Source organism: Saimiri boliviensis, chromosome X (genome assembly GCF_048565385.1).
Source record: "Saimiri boliviensis isolate mSaiBol1 chromosome X, mSaiBol1.pri, whole genome shotgun sequence".
Classification (NCBI taxonomy): Eukaryota; Metazoa; Chordata; class Mammalia; order Primates; family Cebidae; genus Saimiri; species Saimiri boliviensis.
In genome coordinates this window covers 16,684,533-16,706,498 of record NC_133470.1, presented here as the reverse complement: position 1 = coordinate 16,706,498, position 21,966 = coordinate 16,684,533, and the positions used below count along the sequence as shown (strand labels likewise).

Genomic DNA, 21,966 nt, shown 5'->3' with positions numbered 1-21,966 from the left:
TCTCTCTTACTGTTTTTCCTTTTGTAAATTAAAAGACACATACGCTCACAGATGTGCACGTGTATACACACACACACACACACAAACAGAGAGAGAGAGAGATAAAAGAAAATTCTGTAGTGCATTTTGTACTGAGTTTGTTTTGGACTCTCCTCTCTGCAAGCTCCTCAAATTCTCTTCTTACCCCTGACCCTAACCAACAGAGAGCCGTGATTCCTATTTAAGAGAAGGCATCAACTCCCTTGTGTACCCTCATCTTATGTCTTTGTATCACTGCTATAATGTTGATCCACTTTTTTTTTTTAATTTTAAATGGGGTTTCACCATGATGGCCAGGCTGGTCTTGAACTCCTGACCTCAGGTGATCTACCCACCTCGGCCTCCCGAAGTGCTGGGATTACAGGCTTGAGCCACCACGCCCAGCTGCTGATCCACTTTTTTTTTTTTTTTTTTTTTTTTTTTGAGACGGAGTTTCGCTCTTGTTACCCAGGCTGGAGTGCAATGGTGCGATCTCGGCTCACCACAACCTCCGCCTCCTGGGTTCAGGCAATTCTCCTGCCTCAGCCTCCTGAGTAGCTGGGATTACAGGCACGCGCCACCATGCCCAGCTAATTTTTGTATTTTTAGTAGAGAAGGGGTTTCACCATGTTGACCAGGATGGTCTCCATCTCTCGACCTCGTGATCCACCCGCCTCGGCCTCCCAAAGTGCTGGGATTACAGGCTTGAGCCACCGCGCCCGGCCTGCTGATCCACTTTTATCCTCTTTTTATCCAATGTCAGAGAAAGAGACCCTTCCATCTTTTTTTAATTCTTCCCTGACTTCTCTCCGATCATGCATTCCTCACTCATTTGCCTGTTGTCCAGCACAGTGACCCTGTCCCCGAAGACCATCAGTAAATACTTACTGGATCAAAGAGCCATTCTGTCTAAGAAAACATCAGCTAAGAATGTAGAAGGGCAGCAGGCCTAATTTGGCCTGGTTTCATATTTGAGTCTACTGCCTGTATTCATGTGTGCACTTGGGTATGTTCATGTTTTTTTTCTGTGTAGCCATATGTCTCAGAAAATCTTTATTGATTGAAAAAAATATGAGCAGGAACAGGGGCAAGAAGATGGGCTTTGAGTCCAGACTGGCTGGCAGCTGGAATATTATCTGATCTCTCTGGGAGTTGGATTCTTTCCTAAACCAGGAACAACAATAGGCACCTTGTAGAGCGTGTTCCAGTTCCTATTGCTATGTGACAAATTACTCCAAAACTTAGCATCTTCAAAAAGCCATCTTATTATGCTCACCAGTTTTGTGGTCAAGCATTTGGACAGGGCACGGTAGGGAGGGCTTGTCTCAGCTCTACATTATCTGGGGCCTCAGCTGGAAAGGCCTGAGATTGGGGTGGACATGACAGCTAGAGGCTGGAACCATCTGAAGGGTGGGTCCCTCACATGTCGGGCCAGGCTGGGATGACTTAGTAACTAGGCATGCCAGCTGGTGCGTCTCATTTCGAATTGGCTTCCTCATGGCATGGCTGTCTAGGGGTATTCCAACAAGTGAGTTGGAAACTGTAGAATATAGCCCAGAAGTCACACTGCATCACATTCCTCCACTGTGTTGGTCAAAGTGGTCGCCAGCCTGCCCAGGTTCCAGAGCCCGGGGAGGAAGATGAGATTTCTTCTGTTGACACCTGGATCACATTCTAGAAGAGCTCAAGGGACAGGAGATGTTGTTGTAGCCATCTTGGAAAACACAATTGGCCACAGAGTGATTGTTACAGTTAAATGATACAGCAAGGATAAAGGCACCTGACACAAGACTTAAAGAGTATATTTTCTACTGGGCATGGTGGCTCATGCCTGTAATCCCATCTACTCTGGGGGCTGAGGCAGAAGGATCACTTGAGGCCAGGAGTTCTAGATCAGCCTGGGCAGCATAATAAGCTCCCTTCTCTACAAAAAATAATAAGCTGGGTGTGGTGGCAGGTGCTAATAGTCCCAGCTACTTCGGAGGCTGAGGTGGGAGGATCTCTTGAGCACAGAAGGTTGGGGCTGTAGTGAGACATGATTGTGCCACTGCACTTCATCCTGGGTGACAGAGTGAGGCCCTGTTTCAAAAGAGTATATTTTCATTTGGTAAATATTTATAACGTTCCTACTATATGCTAGGTATCAACTGGATCTACAGAGGCAAACAAAGCAGACATCCCGTCAGTCCTCCTGTAGCTTTCAGTCTAGTGAGAGACACAGGCAGTGATCACATGTAATTCGATATGGAAAATCCTCCTTTTCTGGAGAGGGACTGGTGGAACATCTGGATTTATGGGTTTCATTTTAAGTGTTTTTTTTTTTTTTCCCCTCAATGAACGATGAGGAAAGGGATCTGCCCAGTGTTAATGTGAAATCTCTTGCTACTGTTTGTTTTGTTTTGATACTTCTGCAGAACTGGAAACTTGTACCCCTGAAGGATGCCTCGTCAGGCTTGAGGTCTGCAAGCACCCCCTGACCTTTTTGTTCAGCTTCAGACTTATGTTTCTTTTTCTGCAGAAGGGGTTTAGGAGAGTGCTAGCGGTACATAGAGTCACCTGGGAGATCGTCTTCAGCCTAGATATGACCCACTCCACCCATGCTGCCCCATTCTGTTGGGAACTAGGACATACATGGAGGAGACAGGCATGAGGTTTCACAGGGCCTTCTGACACCTCTGGGTGAGGAACCCAGTTTGAGATGGGCCAGCACTTCCTAAACCATACCATGTGTGTGAGTGCCCTGGGGATCTTCTTATGATGCAGCCTCAGATTCAGTTGGTCTGGGGGAGACTGGGGGATGCCTCTGAGTAGTGAGGGTATACAGAGTACCGGACAGGTACAGACAGAGATGTCCATGGAACTTTGCTGCAGCCTGATGAAAGGGCTAGTTGGTTCACAGATAGTAGGGTGCTGAGGGCTAGCCAGGTGAGCTACCAGATTTCTGTCATGTTTCAGCATGTGTTTCTTACAGATAAGGACTCTGCTAAAAACCATAATCACGATACCACTTTTACACCTAAGCAATCCAAACAACAGCCTTTCTTATATAAAACGCAAGAAACCCAAATTCAGAATGTTGGCAAAGGTGGCCTTGTCCAAGGTCTGCACTCATAGACATGGTGTAGAACACGCTTTTGATTGTGCTACTTGCTCATTTTTAAAGTAGCTTATATATATTTTTTGAGTAGCTTATATATCCCAGCACTTTGAGAGGTCGAGGCGTGCAGGTCACTAGAGTTCAAGACCAGCCTGGCTAACATGGTGAAACCCTGTCTCTACTAAAAATACAAAAATTAGTTGAGCATAGTGGCCTGCGCCTATAATCCCAGCTATGCAGGAGGCTGAGACATGAGAATCACATGAACCCAGGGGGTGGAGGTTGCAGTGAGCTGAGATCGTGCCACTGCACTCTAGCCTGGGAGACAGAGCAAGATTGTCTCAAAAAAAAAAAAAAAACCACACAAATTCAAATGTTGAAACATACACACATACATAATACACACACTCTTTTAATATTTTGTTGCCTTTAAAAACTTCATATTTCTTTCCAGGTACATTGCTGTGCTCAGCATGGTCAGCTGAATCATTTGTGAGATAGTGATTACACCAGCTAGAGTTATGCCAGCATAAAGATTTGTCTCTTCATGTTTTCAGTTCAGTGTAGGACATTCTTCTACTTGCACATGTAGAGCATTTTAACAGTCTGGAAGTGTTTCAGCATATATTTTGTAAAGGTAAGGACTCTTTTCAACACCATAATCACAATTATGTTTACACATATAACAACTAACAATGTTTCCTTATCATCATTTAGTTTAAATATCCGATTTTTACATGTAGTTAAAATATTTTAAAAGGTGTTTGCTTGAATCAGGATTTGGAAGGTCTATACTTTCTATTTGGTTGGTTGTCTCTGAGTCTGGTTTTGTTTTGTTTTGTTTGTCTTACTTACTCTGCCACCCCGGCTGGAGTGCAGTGGTGGTCTCGACTCACTGCAACTACATCCTCCACTTCCTGGGTTCAAGTGATTCTCCTGCCTCAGCCTCCTGAGTAGCTGGGATTAGAGACACATGCCACCACACCTGGCTAGATTTTGTATTTTTTGCAGAGACAGGGTTTCACTATGTTGGCCAGGCTGGTCTTGAACCCCTGACCTCAAGTGATCTGCCCACCTCAGCCTCACAAAGTGCTGGGATTACAGGCATGAGCCACCACACCTGGCCTCTGAGTCTGTTTTAATCTAGATTCTGCTATCTATTTTTCTTTGCTTTTGTTGTTGTTGTTGTTGTTGTCAAGGAAACTAAGTCATTTTTCTACAGTCCTATAGTCTGGATTTTGCTGATTGCCTCCTTAGAGTGCCGTTTAACATATTTCTGAATGTTCTGTATCCCCTGTAAAGTAGTGGTAAATCCAGAGGCTTGATCTGATTCAGGTTCAGTTTGTTGGCAAGAATATTTTGCCAGTGGTGACTCACACTTCCATCATGAGGCTCCAGATGCCTGGTTGTCTCTCTTTTTGTAACGTCCACAGCTGGCCCGGCATGGTGGCTCATGCCTGTAATCCCACCACTTTGGGACACTGATGGCAGAGGAACACTTGAGCCCAGGAGTTTGAGACTAGCCTGAGCAACATAGTGAGATTCTTATCTCTGAGCAAAAATTTTTAAAAATTAGCCATGACATTTAAAATAAATAAATAAATAAAAAGCTAAATATAGTGGCTCATACCTGTAGTCCCAACTACTTGAGAGGCTGAGGCAGGAGGACCACTTGAGCCCAGGAGTTTCAGGCTCTGGTGAGCCATGACCATGCCACTGCCCTCCAGCCCAGGTGACAGAGTGAGACCCTGTCTCAATCAATCATTCAGTAGCCATAGCAGCTAGTGACCATTGCTCAGGTTCTTGATTGCATTAGAGGTTGCAAAATGTTGATTGTCCAATTCTCTAATTTCTTCTTCATTTATTAGCCAGAATACTCCAATGCAGAGAAATTTCTCATCAACCATTTGGTTATCTTGAATTCATATAGGAAAGACAGGACAAATGTTTGATTCTTTTTTTAAATTGACCAGTTTTCAAAACAGTGAGTCGGCTCGCTAGCATCTTCCAAAGGTGGCCAATAATTTTTTAAAAGTATCATTGTGAAAGATATATCACGTAGTATGTGAGACATCAAATTAATTTGATGTCTTTCAGTCCAGTTATTGTTACTAATGCAATTATTGTTTCAATGCAGTTTCAATGCTGTTTCAAGGCAGTTATTATTATTCATTACCATGTTTCCCCATTTGTGGCCAGTGGGAGCCTCTTCAGGTTCACTTCTGAGTTCTTTTGACATGACCCTAGTAGTGTTTGCTGGCCTCCTTGCTTTCTTGGTGTGACAAGATGGTTCAGGTTTATCACCTTTCCTGCCCCAGAAATGAAATCAGCCATTTCTCTAAGGGTAGCTGGGTTTCTTTTTGTGAAAACGGTATTTGGAGGCTGAATGTGATTATTTCAGAAAAAAAATTATATATTATTCTTCATAGATCATTATTCTTAGGAGTCTTTTGATGTGAGGCTGCTGAGCTCTTTAATTTTATTTGCTTATTTTTATTAACTCATATTTCAGTTTTGGGAAAGATTTCAAAAATTTTAAACCCTATCCACTTTATTTAGGTCTCATTCTCTTTTTCCAACTTTAAGATATAACCTTCAAAGGAAACAGAATGTTGGGTTTTAACTTCACTTTTCTTTTGTGTTAGTCTATATAGACACATGCTTACTAAGTGGCTTCCTGATACTACCACAAAGTATTTACAATGTAGTTGATTAAGAAAACATTTGTGAAGTTGATAACTTGACTAGCATCTTATAGTTCAGATTGTTGTTCAATATTAAAAAGTGCCAACTCAGATGACTTGTACATTAACTTGGTAGTTACTGTCTTGATAGACTCACAATTACTATGTGACATCATTGGTGAAACTTAGGATGAAACCATTAAATGCACCCTTCCTAATAACCTGCACATTATGGTGTTGCAAATATGCTAGATGGTATCTCCAGATTAGATGTCTGGGAGCTTAAAGTAGTTATGCTTATGACAGTTTGAAATTCTAGACTGCTTTGAAGAGCTGTTATTTTACTGTTATCTTCTGCTTTTATCCCTGTGCATTTGTCTCAGATCTCATCTTCTCAGGTTCTCAGCTTCTTGTCAAAATCATCCTTGCAAGTTTCTCCCTACTCAACAATAAGCATTTCTTGAGTGCCTGATGGGGCCAAGCACTCAGCCAAGCACTTGAGGGAGGAAGTCTCACTGGGCAATGATTTTTCTTTCAGGAGGCCCATCGGCTTCCATTTTATATATCCTTGCCTTCTAGGGGCTCATAGTAGCAGGATTACTACACCTGGGGGTATAAATGAAGGCTGAAGTGGTACAGAAATCTGCCAGGGGGCAGTTGGGGGCGAGAGAGCAGTGAAGGTTCACTGTGGTTTCCTCTCGTGTACCTCACTGTCTGCTATCTCTCTTACGAGAAAGTACGTTTCTTAACAGAAGGCCATACAGTGAGTGACTCAGCCCTTGCCCACCCCAAACATGATGACCAACCACATTTTTCTGTGGAATCTGTCTCCCCTCCTTTTGACTTGATCCCTGCCTCTTACAGCTGATTCAGCTTAGCCACACTGCAATCACCAAGAAGGCTTTTGCTTTTCTTCTTTCGTACAACATGTCCAAATATAAAGCTGGCCTGCCACCCATACTATCCTATCCTTAAGACAAGCGAGAATTGCTTTCCATTATAGTCCTTACAAAGTATCCTGTACTATAAGGGCTCTATGAAATTATTTTGAATAAAATAGTTTAAGCAAATCCTTCGGATACCTTATCCATAATCAAATTGTTTCATGAAATGAGAGGGTGTTGGGGGGCTGGGGAGCGATGTTTTCTAATTATTTTATTTCACATAATCTGTAATTACATTAATACACAGTATAAACAGACATTTGACTGTTTCTTCTTCTGTTTTAAGGTTTACGTATTCAGGTTAGCCCACAACCTTTTGGATCTTCTCACTGAGAAAAATAAGGGATCGCTTTCTAATCAGACCCTTGTCTTTGGGTCTTTTCTGAATCTGAGAACTAGGCTATCATTATAAAGTCAGGAAAATCTCTACTCATCCTCAAGCCATTTTTATTATGTAACACTGCCAAATATTTATATAAAGCAGCATACTTTCTTCTCCATGAACAAAAAAGGTTGTCTTCTTTAAGTGGCTAAACTATTTTGACTAAACAGACTTTTTATTACATTGGTTTTCTGGCCGGGTGTGGTGGCTCATGCCTGTAATCCCAACACTTTGGGAAGCTGAGGCTGGCAGATCACTTGAAGTCAGGAGTTTGAGACCAGCCTGGCCAACATGATGAAACCCCATCTCTAGTAAAAAAAAAAAAAAAAAAAAAAAATTGCTGGGTGTCATGGTGCATGCCTGTAATTCCAGCTACTCAGGAGGCTGAGGCAAGAGAATCACCTGAACCCAGGAGGCAGAGGTTGCAGGGAGCTGAGATTGTGCCACTGCAATCCAACCTGGGCAGCAGAGCAAGACTCTATCTCAAGAAAAAAAATAAGAAACAGAAAAAGAATATTGATCCATAAACAATTGTGCCTAGTAGCTCAGGAGACTACAGTTAAGTTCATTTTAAAAATGTGGTTTTCTGAGATTTCATATAACATTACCTGAGAAAAAGTAGAATGATGGAAATTAATTAGAGGCTCTAAAAATTAAATAAGAATATCAGGCTGGGTGTGGTGGTTCACGCCTGTAATCCCAACACTTTGGAAGGCTTAGATGGGTGGATTACTTGATGCCAGGAGTTCTAGACCAGCCTGGCCAACGTGGCGTGACCTGTTTCTACTAAAAATACAAAAATTAGCCGAGCATGGTGGTATATTCCTGTAATCCCAGCTACTCAGGAGGCCGAGGCAGGAGAATCATTTGAACCTGGGAGGCGTAGGTTGCAGTGAGCCAAGATGGTACCACTACACTCCAGCCTGGGCAACAGAGCAAGACTCCGTTTCAAGAAAAAAAATTTGGTTTTCTAAGATTCCATGATTTTTTTCCCCCTCCATGATTGTTGTATAGAACCATTCTCCATACAGGCTTATCCAGCGTTAACCTGTTGTCTTTGTTTTTTACTATTTTTTTTTTAACCTGCAAAGTCACCTGCACACTTTCTCCATTCTTTCTTTTTCACTTAAAAAGTTGTCTTCTGGTCAAGTTATTCTTACCCAGTGTATCTAATGCATGATCTTAAAAGCTGTGTGTTAGGTTTGCAACAGTTAATTTCAGTCAGGAAGCCTTTGATAACTCTTTGTTCTTGCTCCTTGAGCTTTTGTTCCAGGGACAGGCCCTGGTGAGGCAGAGGCTTCAGAAGGCAAGCTGTAAGGGACTCAAGGCCCTCAGGTTTTGTGAACAGTTTCCCATCCAGGCCCTGTATCTCATTCTAATCTTTGATTGAATGCCCCTCTACTTTCGGGGGGCATTGGTTGTGGTGGAGGTAAGAGTGGAATCAAGGCTGATCACAGTAACTGGAGAGGCTTGGACCAGTGGCGCATACTTGTTTTGTGGCCAACCGATCATGTTGATCTTCAGCTTTCTCTTAACAAGACTCACATTTGTAACTGCATTTCTTTGTGTTGAATGGTAAGGTATGGTTCGAGATCATTGTTTTCTCAAGACACTCCTGGTATACTCAGTCACCATCATTTATTGAGCACCTACTGTGTGCCAGACACCAGATGAGGGGGAAAGGGTGCTCAGATCTGCCGAGGGGGAGAGGGTGCTCAGATGTGCCCTTTAAGGGCTCCAATTCCACGGTGTGTGTAGGGAGGGCGTGTGGGGGAAGCCCTCACAGCATAGCATGATAATGGCCTGCAAGACTAGCATTTGGTATTAATGGAGCAGCTTCTGTATACAGTTTACAGATATCACCTCTCACCCTCGCCACAGATTATCTTCTGATTTTAAACATAAAGAAACTGAACTTGAGCTAGGAATCTTACCCCACGTCACACAGCCAGTGAATATCTAAGCTGGAATTTGCTCCCAGGCCTGCTGGGCTTTCTCCTATACCTCGTGCTTAGTGGTAGCAAGAGAGAAGAGATGGGCTGGGAGGCTTGGGTTCCTTAGACTGTCCTGGAAAGCAGCCAAGTGACAAGAATGTCCTTAGTGATGTCTGAGGCAGGTAATGGTGGGCCTGTCTTTCCTTTCACACAGCCGGGTTTGCTTTTTCTCTTCTTTCTTGATTCATCTCTTTTCCCCTTTCCCTGCTGCTGCCCAATTCTTTGAGCTGCTACTGGGCCTGTTAAAGACGTTGTTGAACCCTGCAAAAGGCTATCCAGCCACAGGGGTGCTGCCTCCTGCTCAGAGAGAGAGTTTAGGCCCAGAGACTCTCTGTCATTGGAGTCTGTGTTCTGAGCCTGTCTTCGTTAGCGAAGCTGATATTCAGTGTTTAAGATGCAGGCCTTGGGAATTGCTTGTTGGGTTGGTGTTCCTTAGTGGTGTGTTTGTGAAGACACCAAAAGGAAAACATGACTGGTATGTAGGGCAGCTTTATTGTAGATAGAGATCCTCAACAGTACCTGTGGCCTTGGCCTGGGAAATTCAGGCCCCCAAACTCTTCAGCCCTGACACTAATGGGAAGCACTGGATGGTAAGAACTTAGCCTTGTGCATACTTCTGTAGAGAATAGTGTGTGTATATAAAGTTGATGCATGAGTATCTGTTACGGTTCTCTGGTTTTAAGTAAAAGAAACCAACTTTCCCATAACCAAGATAGCAAAAAAGATTTATCAGAAGGCATTTGGGTGGTTGATAGCATGGTAGGAGAAGCTAGAAGATCAGGTCTGAGAAAGATGGCAACTGGGCAGCTTCAGGGATCTCTACTTCTGAGAGCGCTGGTAGGAGAATCTGCTCTAGCCATCTCCAATCTTTGTCACATTGCTTTGAGTCACAGTTGGGTTCTGTGCTGTACATTGGCTGGCAGAGGGCAGGGCATGTTGATGGGCAGTCCCTTCAAACTATCTATCTCATGGTGGAAAGGAAGTTCCCCCAAATAGTTCCCCTCCCTGCATGGGGAGTGTTCTCCCCCTAGGGCACAAACACAGTCTACCACCTCAATGACTGAAAATCTACAATAATAAATTCTCGAATATGTATTGCATAGAATTTTTAATTTTAACTGTATTATTATTATTATTTTTGAGACAGAATCTCGCTCTGTCACCCAGGCTGGAGTGCAGTGCTGCAGTATTGGATCACTGCAACCTCCACCTCCCAGGTTCAAAAGATTCTCCTGCCTCAGCCTCCTGAGTAGCTGGGATTACAGGTGTGTACCCCCACGCCCGGCTAATTTTTGTGTTATTAGTAGAGATGGGGTTTCTCCATGTTAGTCATGCTGGTCTCATACTCCTGACCTTGTGATCTGCCTGTCTCGGCCTCCCAAAGTGCTGGGATTACAGACGTGAGCCACCACGCCTGGCCAATTTTGATTTTAATTTTATTTATTTATTTTGAGATGGAGTTTTGCTCTTGTTGCCCAGGCTGGAGTGCAACGGCACTATCTCTGCCTCCTGGGTTCAAGCGATTCTCCTGCCTCAGCCTCCCAAGTAGCTGGGATTACAGGCATGCACCTCCACGCCTGGCTAATGTTCTGTATTTTTAGTAGAGATGGGGTTTCTTCATGTTGGTCAGGCTGATCTTGAACTCCTAACCTCGGGTGATTCACCCACCTCGGCCTCCCAAAGTGCTGCCATTATAGATGTGAGCCACTGCACCTGGCCCAATTTTTATTTTTATTTTATTTTATTTTTTTAAATTTAATTTTAATTTAATTTTATTTTTTTGAGATGGAGTCTCGCTCTTGTTACCCAGGCTGGAGTGCAATGGCGCGATCTTGGCTCACCACAACCTCCACCTCCTGGGTTCGGGCAATTCTCCTGTCTCAGCCTCCTGAGTAGCTGGGATTACAGGCACGTGCCACCATGCCCAGCCAATTTTTTGTATTTTTGGTAGAGACGGGATTTCACCATGTTGACCAGGATGGTCTCGATCTCCTGACCTCGTGATCCACCCGCCTCGGCCTCCCAAAGTGCTGGGATTACAGGCTTGAGCCACGGCACCGGGCCCCAATTTTTATTTTTTATTTTTATTTTATTTTATTTTATTTTTGAGATGGGGTTTCGCTTTTGCTGCCCAGGCTGGAGTGCAATGGCGCGATCTCGGCTCACTGCAACCTCCGCCTCCTGGGTTCAGGCAATTCTCCTGCCTCAGCCTTCTGAGTAGCTGGGATTACAGGCATGAGCCACCATGCCCAGCTAATTTTTTTGTATTTTTAGTAGAGACAGGGTTTCACCATGTTGACCAGGATGGTCTCGATCTCTTGATCTTGTGATCCACCCGCCTTAACCTCCCAAAGTGCTGGGATTACAGGCTTGAGCCACCGCGCCCGGCCCAATTTTTATTTTTAAAGGTTGTATTGAGGTATAAAATTTCACCCATTTTAAGTGTACAGTTTAATACTTTTCAAGTAAATTCACAGCATTCATAACTTTCACCACAGTTTAATTTGAGAATATTTCCATCACCTCAAAAAGATTCCTCATACCCATCTGCAGTCCATCCCCATTCCCATCCCTAGCCCTAGGCAGCCACTGATCTGTTTTCTGTCTTTTTAGATTTGAACATAGGTTTTTATATGTTCCTGACTGGTGTAACTTTGTCTGGGTATTCTGGAAACTATGTTATACATGAAAGAAAAAAAGAGATCCCCTCTGCCCCCATCAATGGTGTGAAAGTCTGTATCTTGTTGGTCTCAGATTTCTCTGCTTTCTCTTTTATATCCTTTCTTCTCTCCAGTGAACTATAATTTAGGAGAGCATAGCCCTGGGCTTGATGTTGCCATTATTTACTTCTCAATCTCTCTATGCCTAAGTCATGGAACCTTTTAGGCCCTAGTTCCTCATCTGTAAAATTCAGAAAAAAATTAGACAAAGATGATATCTGATGTTCTTTCCATCTCGAATGATCAGCACTCATGATCTTTTTTGGCAAAAAATGACTTCTTGATCTTCTGTGCTCTTCAGAGGGCTGAAACAAAACACTAAAATTAAAAATTTATTCTTCAGAATTCATAGAACAGAGTAAGTGCAGAAGCAGCAAGTGTGTAACATTTCTACTTCTGAAATGATTAAAGCTTACTGTACTGAGACCTCTGCGACATCGCATATATGTGTATACAGCGGAGGAAATTAATTGGAAACTTTCATTTTCCTTCATGCTTTCTGGTTATTCAAATATTTATTGAAGCAGACATGATACCAGGTGAGAGATTTAGAATTCTGGCAAAGATAAGGGCTTTTCCCAAATAATGGTTGCAGTCTGGTCGGGGTAAGTCAGTGTGAAATTATAGCGAGGTGAACCGGCCCTAGGAGAGAGGAAGGACAGTGAGCAGAGGTAGAGAGGGAATGGTCACAGAGCAGGACCACGGAAATATCACCACCGCCGCCGCCGCCGCCACCGCCACCGTGAGAAGCTGGCCCTGAGAACCTGCTAGTCAGCTGGCTTAGCCAACCCACAGTTAAAAACCACCCATTTCATCTTTGGGGGAGGAGACATTCCAGCAAGTTTGAAGGTATCGAATGGGGAGGGTGAAATGTTTTGCATTTCTAAGCAGATCTCTTATCTCCCCTGGCTCTATCTTGTTGTAACATGGGGTTAACTGTAGCATTGGTTTTTGTAGCGACAGTAGATGTAGCAAACTTGTGGAGGCTGGATTTTGACAGAGCAGACAGCTGGAGGGTGGTATTTTTCTGATGGGGAGATGTTCTTAAGTTTTGTAATTTATGTTGTCTTTAAATATGGGATTTTGTTTACTGTTATCCTAATTACACCTCTGATGTATTGTATTTAGCTTAATGGTTTAATTTTCTGCTCATGCCCAGAGGTAGTTTCTTAAGGGGTACCACTTAAAAAAAGCTTAGGTAATGTTTTGTCCTTCCTGCAGTTACCTGCAGCCTCTTGAAGACAAGGAAATAGGTTTTGGGGGCACAGACTTTCTTCTGGGCTCTTGTGATATAATTTCGGCTGTGTTGTTTCACCTAAGATCTTCACCACCTGTTTGCCAAGTATTACACTAAACCATTCTGTTCTACAGAGACATGAGAGAAACCACATATGTCATTTTAAGTGTTCTAGTAGCCACGTTAATAAAATTTTTAAAAGGTAAAATAAATTTGAATAATATATTTATTTAACACAACAGATCTAAAACATCACTTAAACATGCAATTGATTGGAAAGTAATGAGCTATTTCACATTATTTTTTTCTAAACAAGTTTTTGGAACTTGGGGTATATCTTACAGCACATGTCAGTTCAGACTAGCCACATTGCAAGTTCTCACTAGCCACATTTTCAGTGACACTGTATTGGTCAGCAAAGTTCTAAACCTTTCAAAAGGGCTTGCAGAGGGCACTGGAAAGAGCCCTCAGAGAGGGTAGGAGAGACATAGCCTCATGATTTATAAGCTCTTAACAAAGCCACAGGTTTCTTCTTCTTTAATCCTTCCTTCTCTCCAGTGGACTGTAATTTAGGAGAGTATAGCCCTGGGCTTGATGCTGCCATTATTTCTCTCTCAATCTCTCTAAGCCTAAGTCATGGAACCTTCTAGGTCTCAGTTTCTCATCTGTAAAATTCAGAAAAAAAATTAGGCAAGATGATATCTGATATCTTAGAGAAACCTGATATGTAAAAAAATTCATCTTGATAGGAAAGGTAAAGCAGGAAGTAATTATTCGTGTTACAGAAGAATTAACCACAGGATCTTTTAAATAGCAAGCTCCCTTAGTGCATGGAAGAATATGACTCAATTTGCAAAATGTGATTGACACTTGACATTTTAGTAGCACCTTTGTTGGGCTGGGAACAGTCTACCATCATAAAATGCAAGCTGAGCAGTCATATTGAGCACCTATTGCATGTCATGGATGCTTATAGGGGCCCCAGCAGAACTAAGGGTGATCCATACTCAGAAGGCATTTAGAGGCTCATGGGAAAGACAAGACACAGCTTGTCATTGCTTCAGTGGCAGGGGTCAGGGAGGCCTTGGGCCTAGAAGAGCTTAGGAGGTGATGTGGAGGCATTAGGACCCAGCTGTGGCCAGAAGGCAAGGAGGCTGTGCATGATTACTTAAGTTTAAAGAAAGGGCAGTGGCCTGCATGGTGGCTCACACTTGTACAGCTAGTGCTCGACTTACGACCACGATTGGTTCCGACAGACCGGTCGTAACACGATTTGGTTGTAAGTTGAGTAGGCTATATGTACAGTACAATACTGTGAAATGATGTTATAAAAATCTTTAAGTCATATTTTATCATAATTTTCTTTCATTATTGTTATATATCGTAATTTTCTTTGTTCATTTTATGCCATTTGTATACTCTCTACACCATTTTGTTTTTTATTTTTACATTCATCAGGTTTAAGTAAAACACTGCATTAAGAGTACAACTGGTTTAATATTTGCAAAACATACAAAATTACAAAATACAGGTGCACACAAAAATACAAAATACAGTTGTGAAAAATATCATAGGAAACATTTTCCCAATTGCAAAACATATCAAAATATATAAACATGTACGAAACATTTTATTGGCTGCTGGTGCTTGGCTGCGGATCGTTGATGTTGTCATCTGAGGCAGCAGTTGGGGTTACCGGAGTTGGTTTTTTCATAAATATGGTGAGCTTTGTCTGAATTGTGTGTTTCTTTTTTTCTTCATAAATTTCACGATACGTACGAAACACATCGTGTGCCATCCATTCAATCCTTGCAAATTGTTCGATGTTTGGGTCCATTGCTTTGAAATGTATAAGAAGTTTATTCAGTAAAGATAAACCGTCTGATAATCCCTTAGTGGTGAACTTTCTTTCTGGCTCCTCCTCTTCTTTCTCTGCTTCTCTTCTTTCTTCTTCCACCATTCTTTCTTCTTCCAGTTCGATTAGCTCTTCATTTGTAAGTTCATCAGCATTGAAAATCTGTTCTGCTAGATATCCCTCATCTGTAATTAATTCATCCAGACTATCAACAAACTTACCTGCTCCTTATCCACACTCGCTGCTTCTCCAGTCACTCGAACACTATGCATTTGGAATCTTTTCTTGAATCTCTGGAACCAGCCAGTGCTTGCTACAAATTCTTGACTGTAATCTTCTCCAGCACACTCCTTCAGAGTCTGAAATAGACTTCTCGCCTTCATCTGCTCGGTAAAAAGACTTAATGGTGTCTGTTTTTGAATTTGATCTTCCATCCAAATATATAGCAATTTCTCCATTTCGTGGATGGGCTCGCTTCGTTGCTTTGTTATAACTGTTGATCGCATGGGTGCAGAACCTTTCACAGCTTCACAAATTCTTTCTTTATCTTTGAAAATCGTCGACACAGTCGAGTGTGATAACTTCGTATCACGTGCGATCACACTCACTTTCTTTCCTCCTTCATATTGCTTAATTACCTTCATTTTTGTGTCAAGATCGATGGCCTTTCTTCTTGGCAGGCTGAGGCGTAGACAAAGACAATTTCCTTTTGGTAGACATCTTGGGAGGGGTTTGATGAAAAATATGCAAGACACAAAACACAAATTGCTGTACCGAGTCTGGGATAACAGTTGAAATGGTGCACATGGAGATGGTAGTGCTGCCAGAAGCTGGTCCGCACTGTTGTACGCCCAGCTGGGCAATGTTTGTGCTGCCAGACGCGGAGCACACGTGGCTAGCGATTGTGGTCGTAAAGTCGAATGATCGTAAGTTGCATAGGTCGTAAGTCGATCAATGCCTGTAATCCGAACTCTTTGAGAGGCCGTGGCAGGTGGTTCACTTGAGATTAAGAGTTCAAGACCAGCCTGACCAACACGGTGAAATCCCGTCTCTACTAAAATAACAAATATTAGCTAGGTGTGGTGGCAGGTGTCTGTAATCCAAGCGCTTTGGGAGGTCAAGGTGGGTGGATTACTTGAGCTCAGGAGTTTGAGACCAGCCTAAGCAACATGGTGAAACCCTGTCTGTACAAAAAATACAAAAATTAGCTGGGTGTGGGGGTGTGCACCTGTAGTCCAAGCTACTTGGGAGGCTGAGGTGGGAAGATCATTTGAGCCTGGGAGTCAGAGGTTGCAGTGAGCTGAGATGGTGCCACTGCACTCCAGCCTGGGCAACATAGCCAGACCCTGTCTCAAAAAAATTTTTTTTTAGTATCTCCTTAATTAATTATAGATTGTATGCATATATTACTGTACTAATTGAAAAACAAGCTGGGCGTGGTGGCTCACGCCTGTAATCCCAGCACTTTGGGAGGCCGAGGCGGGTGGATCACGAGGTCAAGAGATCGAGACCATCCTGGTCAACATAGTGAAACCCCGTCTCTACTAAAAATAAAAAAAATTAGCTGGGTATGGTGGCACATGCCTGTAATCCCAGCTACTCAGGAGCCTGAGGCAGGAGAATTGCCTGAACCCAGGAGGCGAAGGTTGCAGTGAGCCGAGATCACGCCATTGCACTCCAGCCTGGGTAACAAGAGAGAAACTCCGTCTTAAAAAAAAAAAAAAAAAGAAAAAAAAAAAGAAAAAAAAGAAAACCCCAGAGAAGCTCCTATACTGTTGTTATTAGGCTTAACAAATTTTTGAAACACATAAATTGAGTATTGTATGACTTTAGACATTGGTGGAAAAATGAAGACATTTTCTTCATAGTTCAGGTACATAGTTTTAAAATATCTTGCTAATCCCGATGGTTCCACAGTTATACCAATGTTAAGGGTGTAAGGAAACCCATATTACAAATGATCTTGATAACTGAGAGTTTGGGGGCCATCTCCCTATAAGATCTGATGTATCCTCCCAATGTGACTAGCAAAGAGCTCCCAGCAGAAGCCTAAGTGGCAGCTCTGCCATTTTCTTGGCACTTGGCCTCATGTTATCTACAGCTTCTATTTTCTTTACACACATCTTTTCAAACAACTGATCCACTTTTTGAGGGTGATTTCAGTGAGAAGAGGTGATAGCCATAAGGAGGCTTTACCAGGAAGTGCCGCAGAACTGCAGGATGCCTCATGGTGGGGACACAGCCAAACTATATCAGATGGGAATTATTAGCTTTGACATTTGCACAACTGAGGCCCTGAAAAGTTAGCATCACATAGAATGCTGGCGCTTGCTCTGGTGGTACTCCTTGGTTCCACTGTCCCTCCGGCTGCTTCCTGCCCCTTGAAGTATCCCTGACCGTGTGTCCTGGGGACTGGGTCAAGGAGCCTGTGTCATTCTGTCAATGGAACAATAGAGAAGTTGAATTACTACTTTTTTAAAGTTAAAATGAATAGACATTGTAATTTATTTTTTCCCATCATCTCAGTGGATGCCTGAAGTGAACACATCCCACTGGAGAGCACTAGGTCAGAAAATAAGTGTAAATTATTTGCTGAGCTTCAAGCTCTCTAATTGGAAAGATGGGCATCAGAATGTTGGGAGGGTTGAGATAGTGTAGGAAAAAGTATCTGGAACGTGAACAGTGATTACTGTAATCTCAGTTCCTATAGCAAAGCTTTTTTTGTTTGTTTTTGCGTCAGAGTCTTACTCTGTTACTTAGGCTGGGGTGCAGTGGTGCAGTCATGGCTCACTTCAGCCTCACACTCCTGGGCTCAAGCCATCCTTCTGCCTTAGCCTCCCCAGTTGCTGGGACTACAGATGTGTGTCACCATGCCTGGCTAATTTTTTAATTTTTTGTGTAGAGATGGGGTCTTGCTATGTTGTCCAGACTGGTCTTGAACTGCCCTCAAATAACTCCCCCACTTTGGCCTTCCAATGTGTTGGGATTACAGGCAAGAGCCAGCAAAGTTTTAACAGATCAATATCTAGGCTATCTGAGGAAAGCTGTGTTTTAATTGACCTGGTTCCAATTCTTATGATGGCTCATTTTAACTGCTGGGGTGGGGAGCATAGCATGGTACAATAAAGTCAGAGTGTTTTTGCCTTCGTACTTGTCAGGAACACAGAGAAATCTGCAAAGGTTGCCTTGTTCATGTTCTTCTACTCCTTTCTTTAGTAAGTGATGAGAATGGTTCACAACTCAACTTCATCCTGGGCAGATTTATGACAGTAAAGTAAGCCAGCTAACTTTTGAATAAAAAAAATGATAAAGGAATTTTCACTCCGAGTTGCTTATGAATTGTCTGGTTTAGCAGATGTTATGAGTGGACAGACAGAGCACACCAACCTGGGTGGATAGGATGTTTGGAACTGGAAGTGCTTTGGGAATTTATTCTGAATGGATATACAAAGCCCATGTGACAGGCACCCACTCACTACCAGTGTTTTTCCTGGAAAACCTGTCTCAGTGTATTGAAGATTTTTAACTCATTTGTGCTTTTTGTTTCCTATTTAAGAAATACTTGCCAAACCTAAGGTCATGAAGATTTTCTCCTATCCATTCTTATAAAAAGTTTTACAATTTTAGCTCTTAGACTTAGGTCTGTAATCTATTTTGAGTTAATTTTAGTATATGAATGCTTCACAGAGCTCATTTAACTTTTCCTCTTCCATTATTTTACCGTAATTTCTGAATTACTAATTCACCACTTGGGGTTTCATCTAATTTTTTTTATCTTTATAGTCATTCATTTGCCATTCATTCATTCATTCATTCATTCATATGGATCTGCAAATTAAAAAAGGAAAAGGTGGACTGGCGTGGTGGCTCATGCCTGTAATCCCAGCACTTTGGGAGGCTGAGGCAGGTGGATCACCTGAGGTCAGGAGTTTGAGACCAGCCTGGCCAACATGGTGAAACACCATCTCTACTAAAAATACAAGCATTAGCAGGGCTTGGTGGCATACAACTGTAATCCCAGCTACTTGGGGCACTGAGACAGGAGAATTGCTTGAACCTAGGAGGCAGAGGTTGCAGAGAGCTGAGATTGCACCACTGCATTCCAGCCTGGGCAACAGAGTGACACTCTGTCTTTGAAAAAAAAAAAAAAAAAAAAAAAAAGAAGGAAAAGGTTATGAAATTGGTTCATATTGAGGTGGTCATGAGGAGAAGCGCAGTCTAAATGAATTGTATAATTGATACATGCATGAGTTAACTAACTTTTGGATTGATTAATGCTGCTGATTTGCATTGGCACTTTCTCAGTGAGAATACCCACCTTTCTTACCTGTTGCCTTTGCCTGTTACCAAGTATGAGAGATTGTCATAGATCAGGAAAGCAGTGTAATATGGAATTGATGTGTAAGAGCTCATCTGTTGGGAGGGCAGTTGGGGTTCCGAAGTAGGCGGTCTGAGACATTGGGTTGGCCAGCTAGGCCCTCTGTACCAGCCATTTTTACGTGTGTTGTCACTGCAAGATGGGTGTTACCTCTGTAGGATGCTGTATTAGTTCATTCTCATGCTACTAATAAAGACATACCCAAGATTGGGTAATTTATAAAGGAAAGAGGCTTAATTGACTCAGTTCAATATGGCTGGGGAGGCCTCAGGAAACTTAACAATCTTGACAGAAGCGAAAGCAAACATGTCCTTCTTCACATGGGAGCAGGAAGGAGAAATGCCAAACAAAAGAGGGAAAAACCCCCTTATAAAACCATCAGATCTTGTGAGAACTTACTATCACAAGAACAGCATGAGGGTAACTGCCCCCATAATTCAGTTACCTCCTACCAGGTCCCTCTCAAATATATGGAGATCATGGGAACTACAATTCAAGATGAGATTTGAGTGGGGACACAGACCATATCAGATGGGAGTTATTAGCTTTGACATTTTGTAAAACTGAGACCCAGAGAGGTTAGCATCATATACTATTGGCAGGGGATGGGAGACCTAAAAGTCAAACACATCTATTGTCTGTACTCTGAGCTCAGGGAGACAATGCTGGATCCCCTCTAGGTGGGGCAAATATTGTTAGCTGGATGTCATCATGTGGCTTTCGCTCTGAAGCGCCTGCTGACCCCAAGACCTGTAGGCCACGCTGCCTGTGCCTGACCACAGACCAGCACTTTGTGGTTTCTGTGCTGTAGGCTTCAGGTTAACCAAAATTGGGTTACTGTGTTTGGCCCTGTTATTTTGAATATTTGTAGAGGGGAAGTCCCTTTAATGTGACTTTACTGGCCTTCAAGGGATACTGGGTTTCAGCCTTCTCCAACATCTGACCTAAATTACTCTGTTTTCCCTGTTCCTTTCAGTGGAGGCCATAGTGGAGTTTGACTACCAGGCCCAGCACGACGATGAGCTGACAATCAGCGTGGGTGAAATCATCACCAACATCAGGAAGGAGGATGGAGGCTGGTGGGAGGGACAGATCAATGGCAGGAGAGGTTTGTTCCCTGACAACTTTGTAAGAGTGAGTACAAAGCAAAACCCTTTTCCTGTCTCCTGTGTGGGCTCTGCTGACCAAAGGCTGTGGGGGCGCTTGAGGATGAATTGCACAGACTATCTTAGGGCATGGCTTGATGGCTTGACCTCCTATGTGATACCAAGAGAAGCATGTATAGTTTTGCCCTTGGTATCTGGGATACTTGTTTTGAAATTGCTTTTTTTTTTTTTTTTTTTTTTTTTTTTTTTTTTTTTTTTTTGTAGAGATGGGGTTTCTCCATGTTAGGCCAGTCTCGAACTCCCGACCTCAGGTGATCCGCCCATCTCAGCCTCCCAAAGTGCTGGGATTACAGGTGTGAGCCACTGCTCCCGGCCTGAAATTGCTTTTTTAAGGCTCAGGATGATCTCTTTCCACTGTGTATCACTTCTTAGAAAATGCTGAGGCTGGGAGCGGTGGCTCATGCCTATAATTCCAGTACTCTGGGAGGCCGAGGTGGGTGGATGACTTGAAGTCAGGAGTTCGAGACCGGCCTGACCAACATGGTATGGTAAAACCCCGTCTCTACTAAAAAATACAAAAGTTAGCCGGGTGTGGTGGCACACGTCTGTAGTCCCAGCTAACTGGGAGGCTGAGGCAGGAGAATTGTTGGAACTCGGGAGGTGGAGTTCAAACTCCATTTGATTGTGAACAGAGATTGTGTCACTGCACTCCAAGCCTGGGCAAGAAAGTGAGACTGTCTTTAAAAAAAAAAAAAAAAAAAGAAAGAAAAGAAAAAGAAAATAATAATATGCTGGAAAAATGTAAAGTTTGTTAAATTGTTGTATGTACTTGTTTATTTGCTTTGAGAGTTTAAAAGAATTTTACTTTTTTCTATTCCTTGCAAAATGGAGGTTAAACTCAGTTTAGACAGCTCAAATGAAATAGTAATCAAATTAAATGTAGAATCCAGCCAGACATGGTGGCTCATGCCTGTAATCCTGGCACTTTGGGGAAGTTGAGGCAGAGGGCCACTTGAGCCCAGGAGTTCGAGACCAGCCTGGGCAATATAGGGAGACCCCGTCTCTACAAAAATGAAATTAAAAATTAGCCAGGCGTGGTGGTGTGCACCTTTAGTCCAGGCTACTCAGGAGGTTGAGGTGGGAGGATCACTTGAGCCCAGCAGGTTGAGGCTGCAATGAGCCATGATCACGCCAGAGCCCTCCCTGTCTCTAAATAAATAAATTAATTAATGTAGAATCCAAATTATGCAATGTCTTAAATGAATGAATGAATAAATATAGAATTCAAATTATGCAATGTTTTCCACCTTTGTATTCATATTGCCCTGTTTTTTCTGAAACAGAGTCTTGCTCTCTTGCGCAGGTTGGAGTGCAGTGGCACAAACTCGATCTTGGCTCACTGCAACCTCTGCCTCCCAGGATCAAATGATTCTTGGGCCTCAGCCTCCTGAGTAGCTGGGATTACAGGTGCATGTCACCACGCTCAACTAATTTTTGTATTTTTTTTTTAGTAGAGTTGGGGTTTTACCACATTGGCTAGGCTGGTCTCAA

At 42.8% G+C, this 21,966-nt stretch overlaps 1 protein-coding gene across 5 annotated transcripts in view; it reads left to right on the top strand.

Moving 5' to 3' along the window:
* The window catches only part of SH3KBP1 (SH3 domain containing kinase binding protein 1), a 388,693-nt gene that overhangs the window by 34,661 nt on the left and 332,066 nt on the right, over positions 1 to 21,966 (top strand). For 4 of the 5 annotated variants that reach the window (XM_074392221.1, XM_074392222.1, XM_010334883.3 and 1 more), the window contains exon 2: positions 20,286 to 20,443. In XM_074392221.1, the coding sequence (XP_074248322.1) occupies positions 20,286 to 20,443 (158 nt within the window). Of the gene's footprint in view, positions 1 to 20,285; positions 20,444 to 21,966 lie in introns of those variants that run through there. The other variant, XM_074392224.1, reaches the window with a different exon arrangement.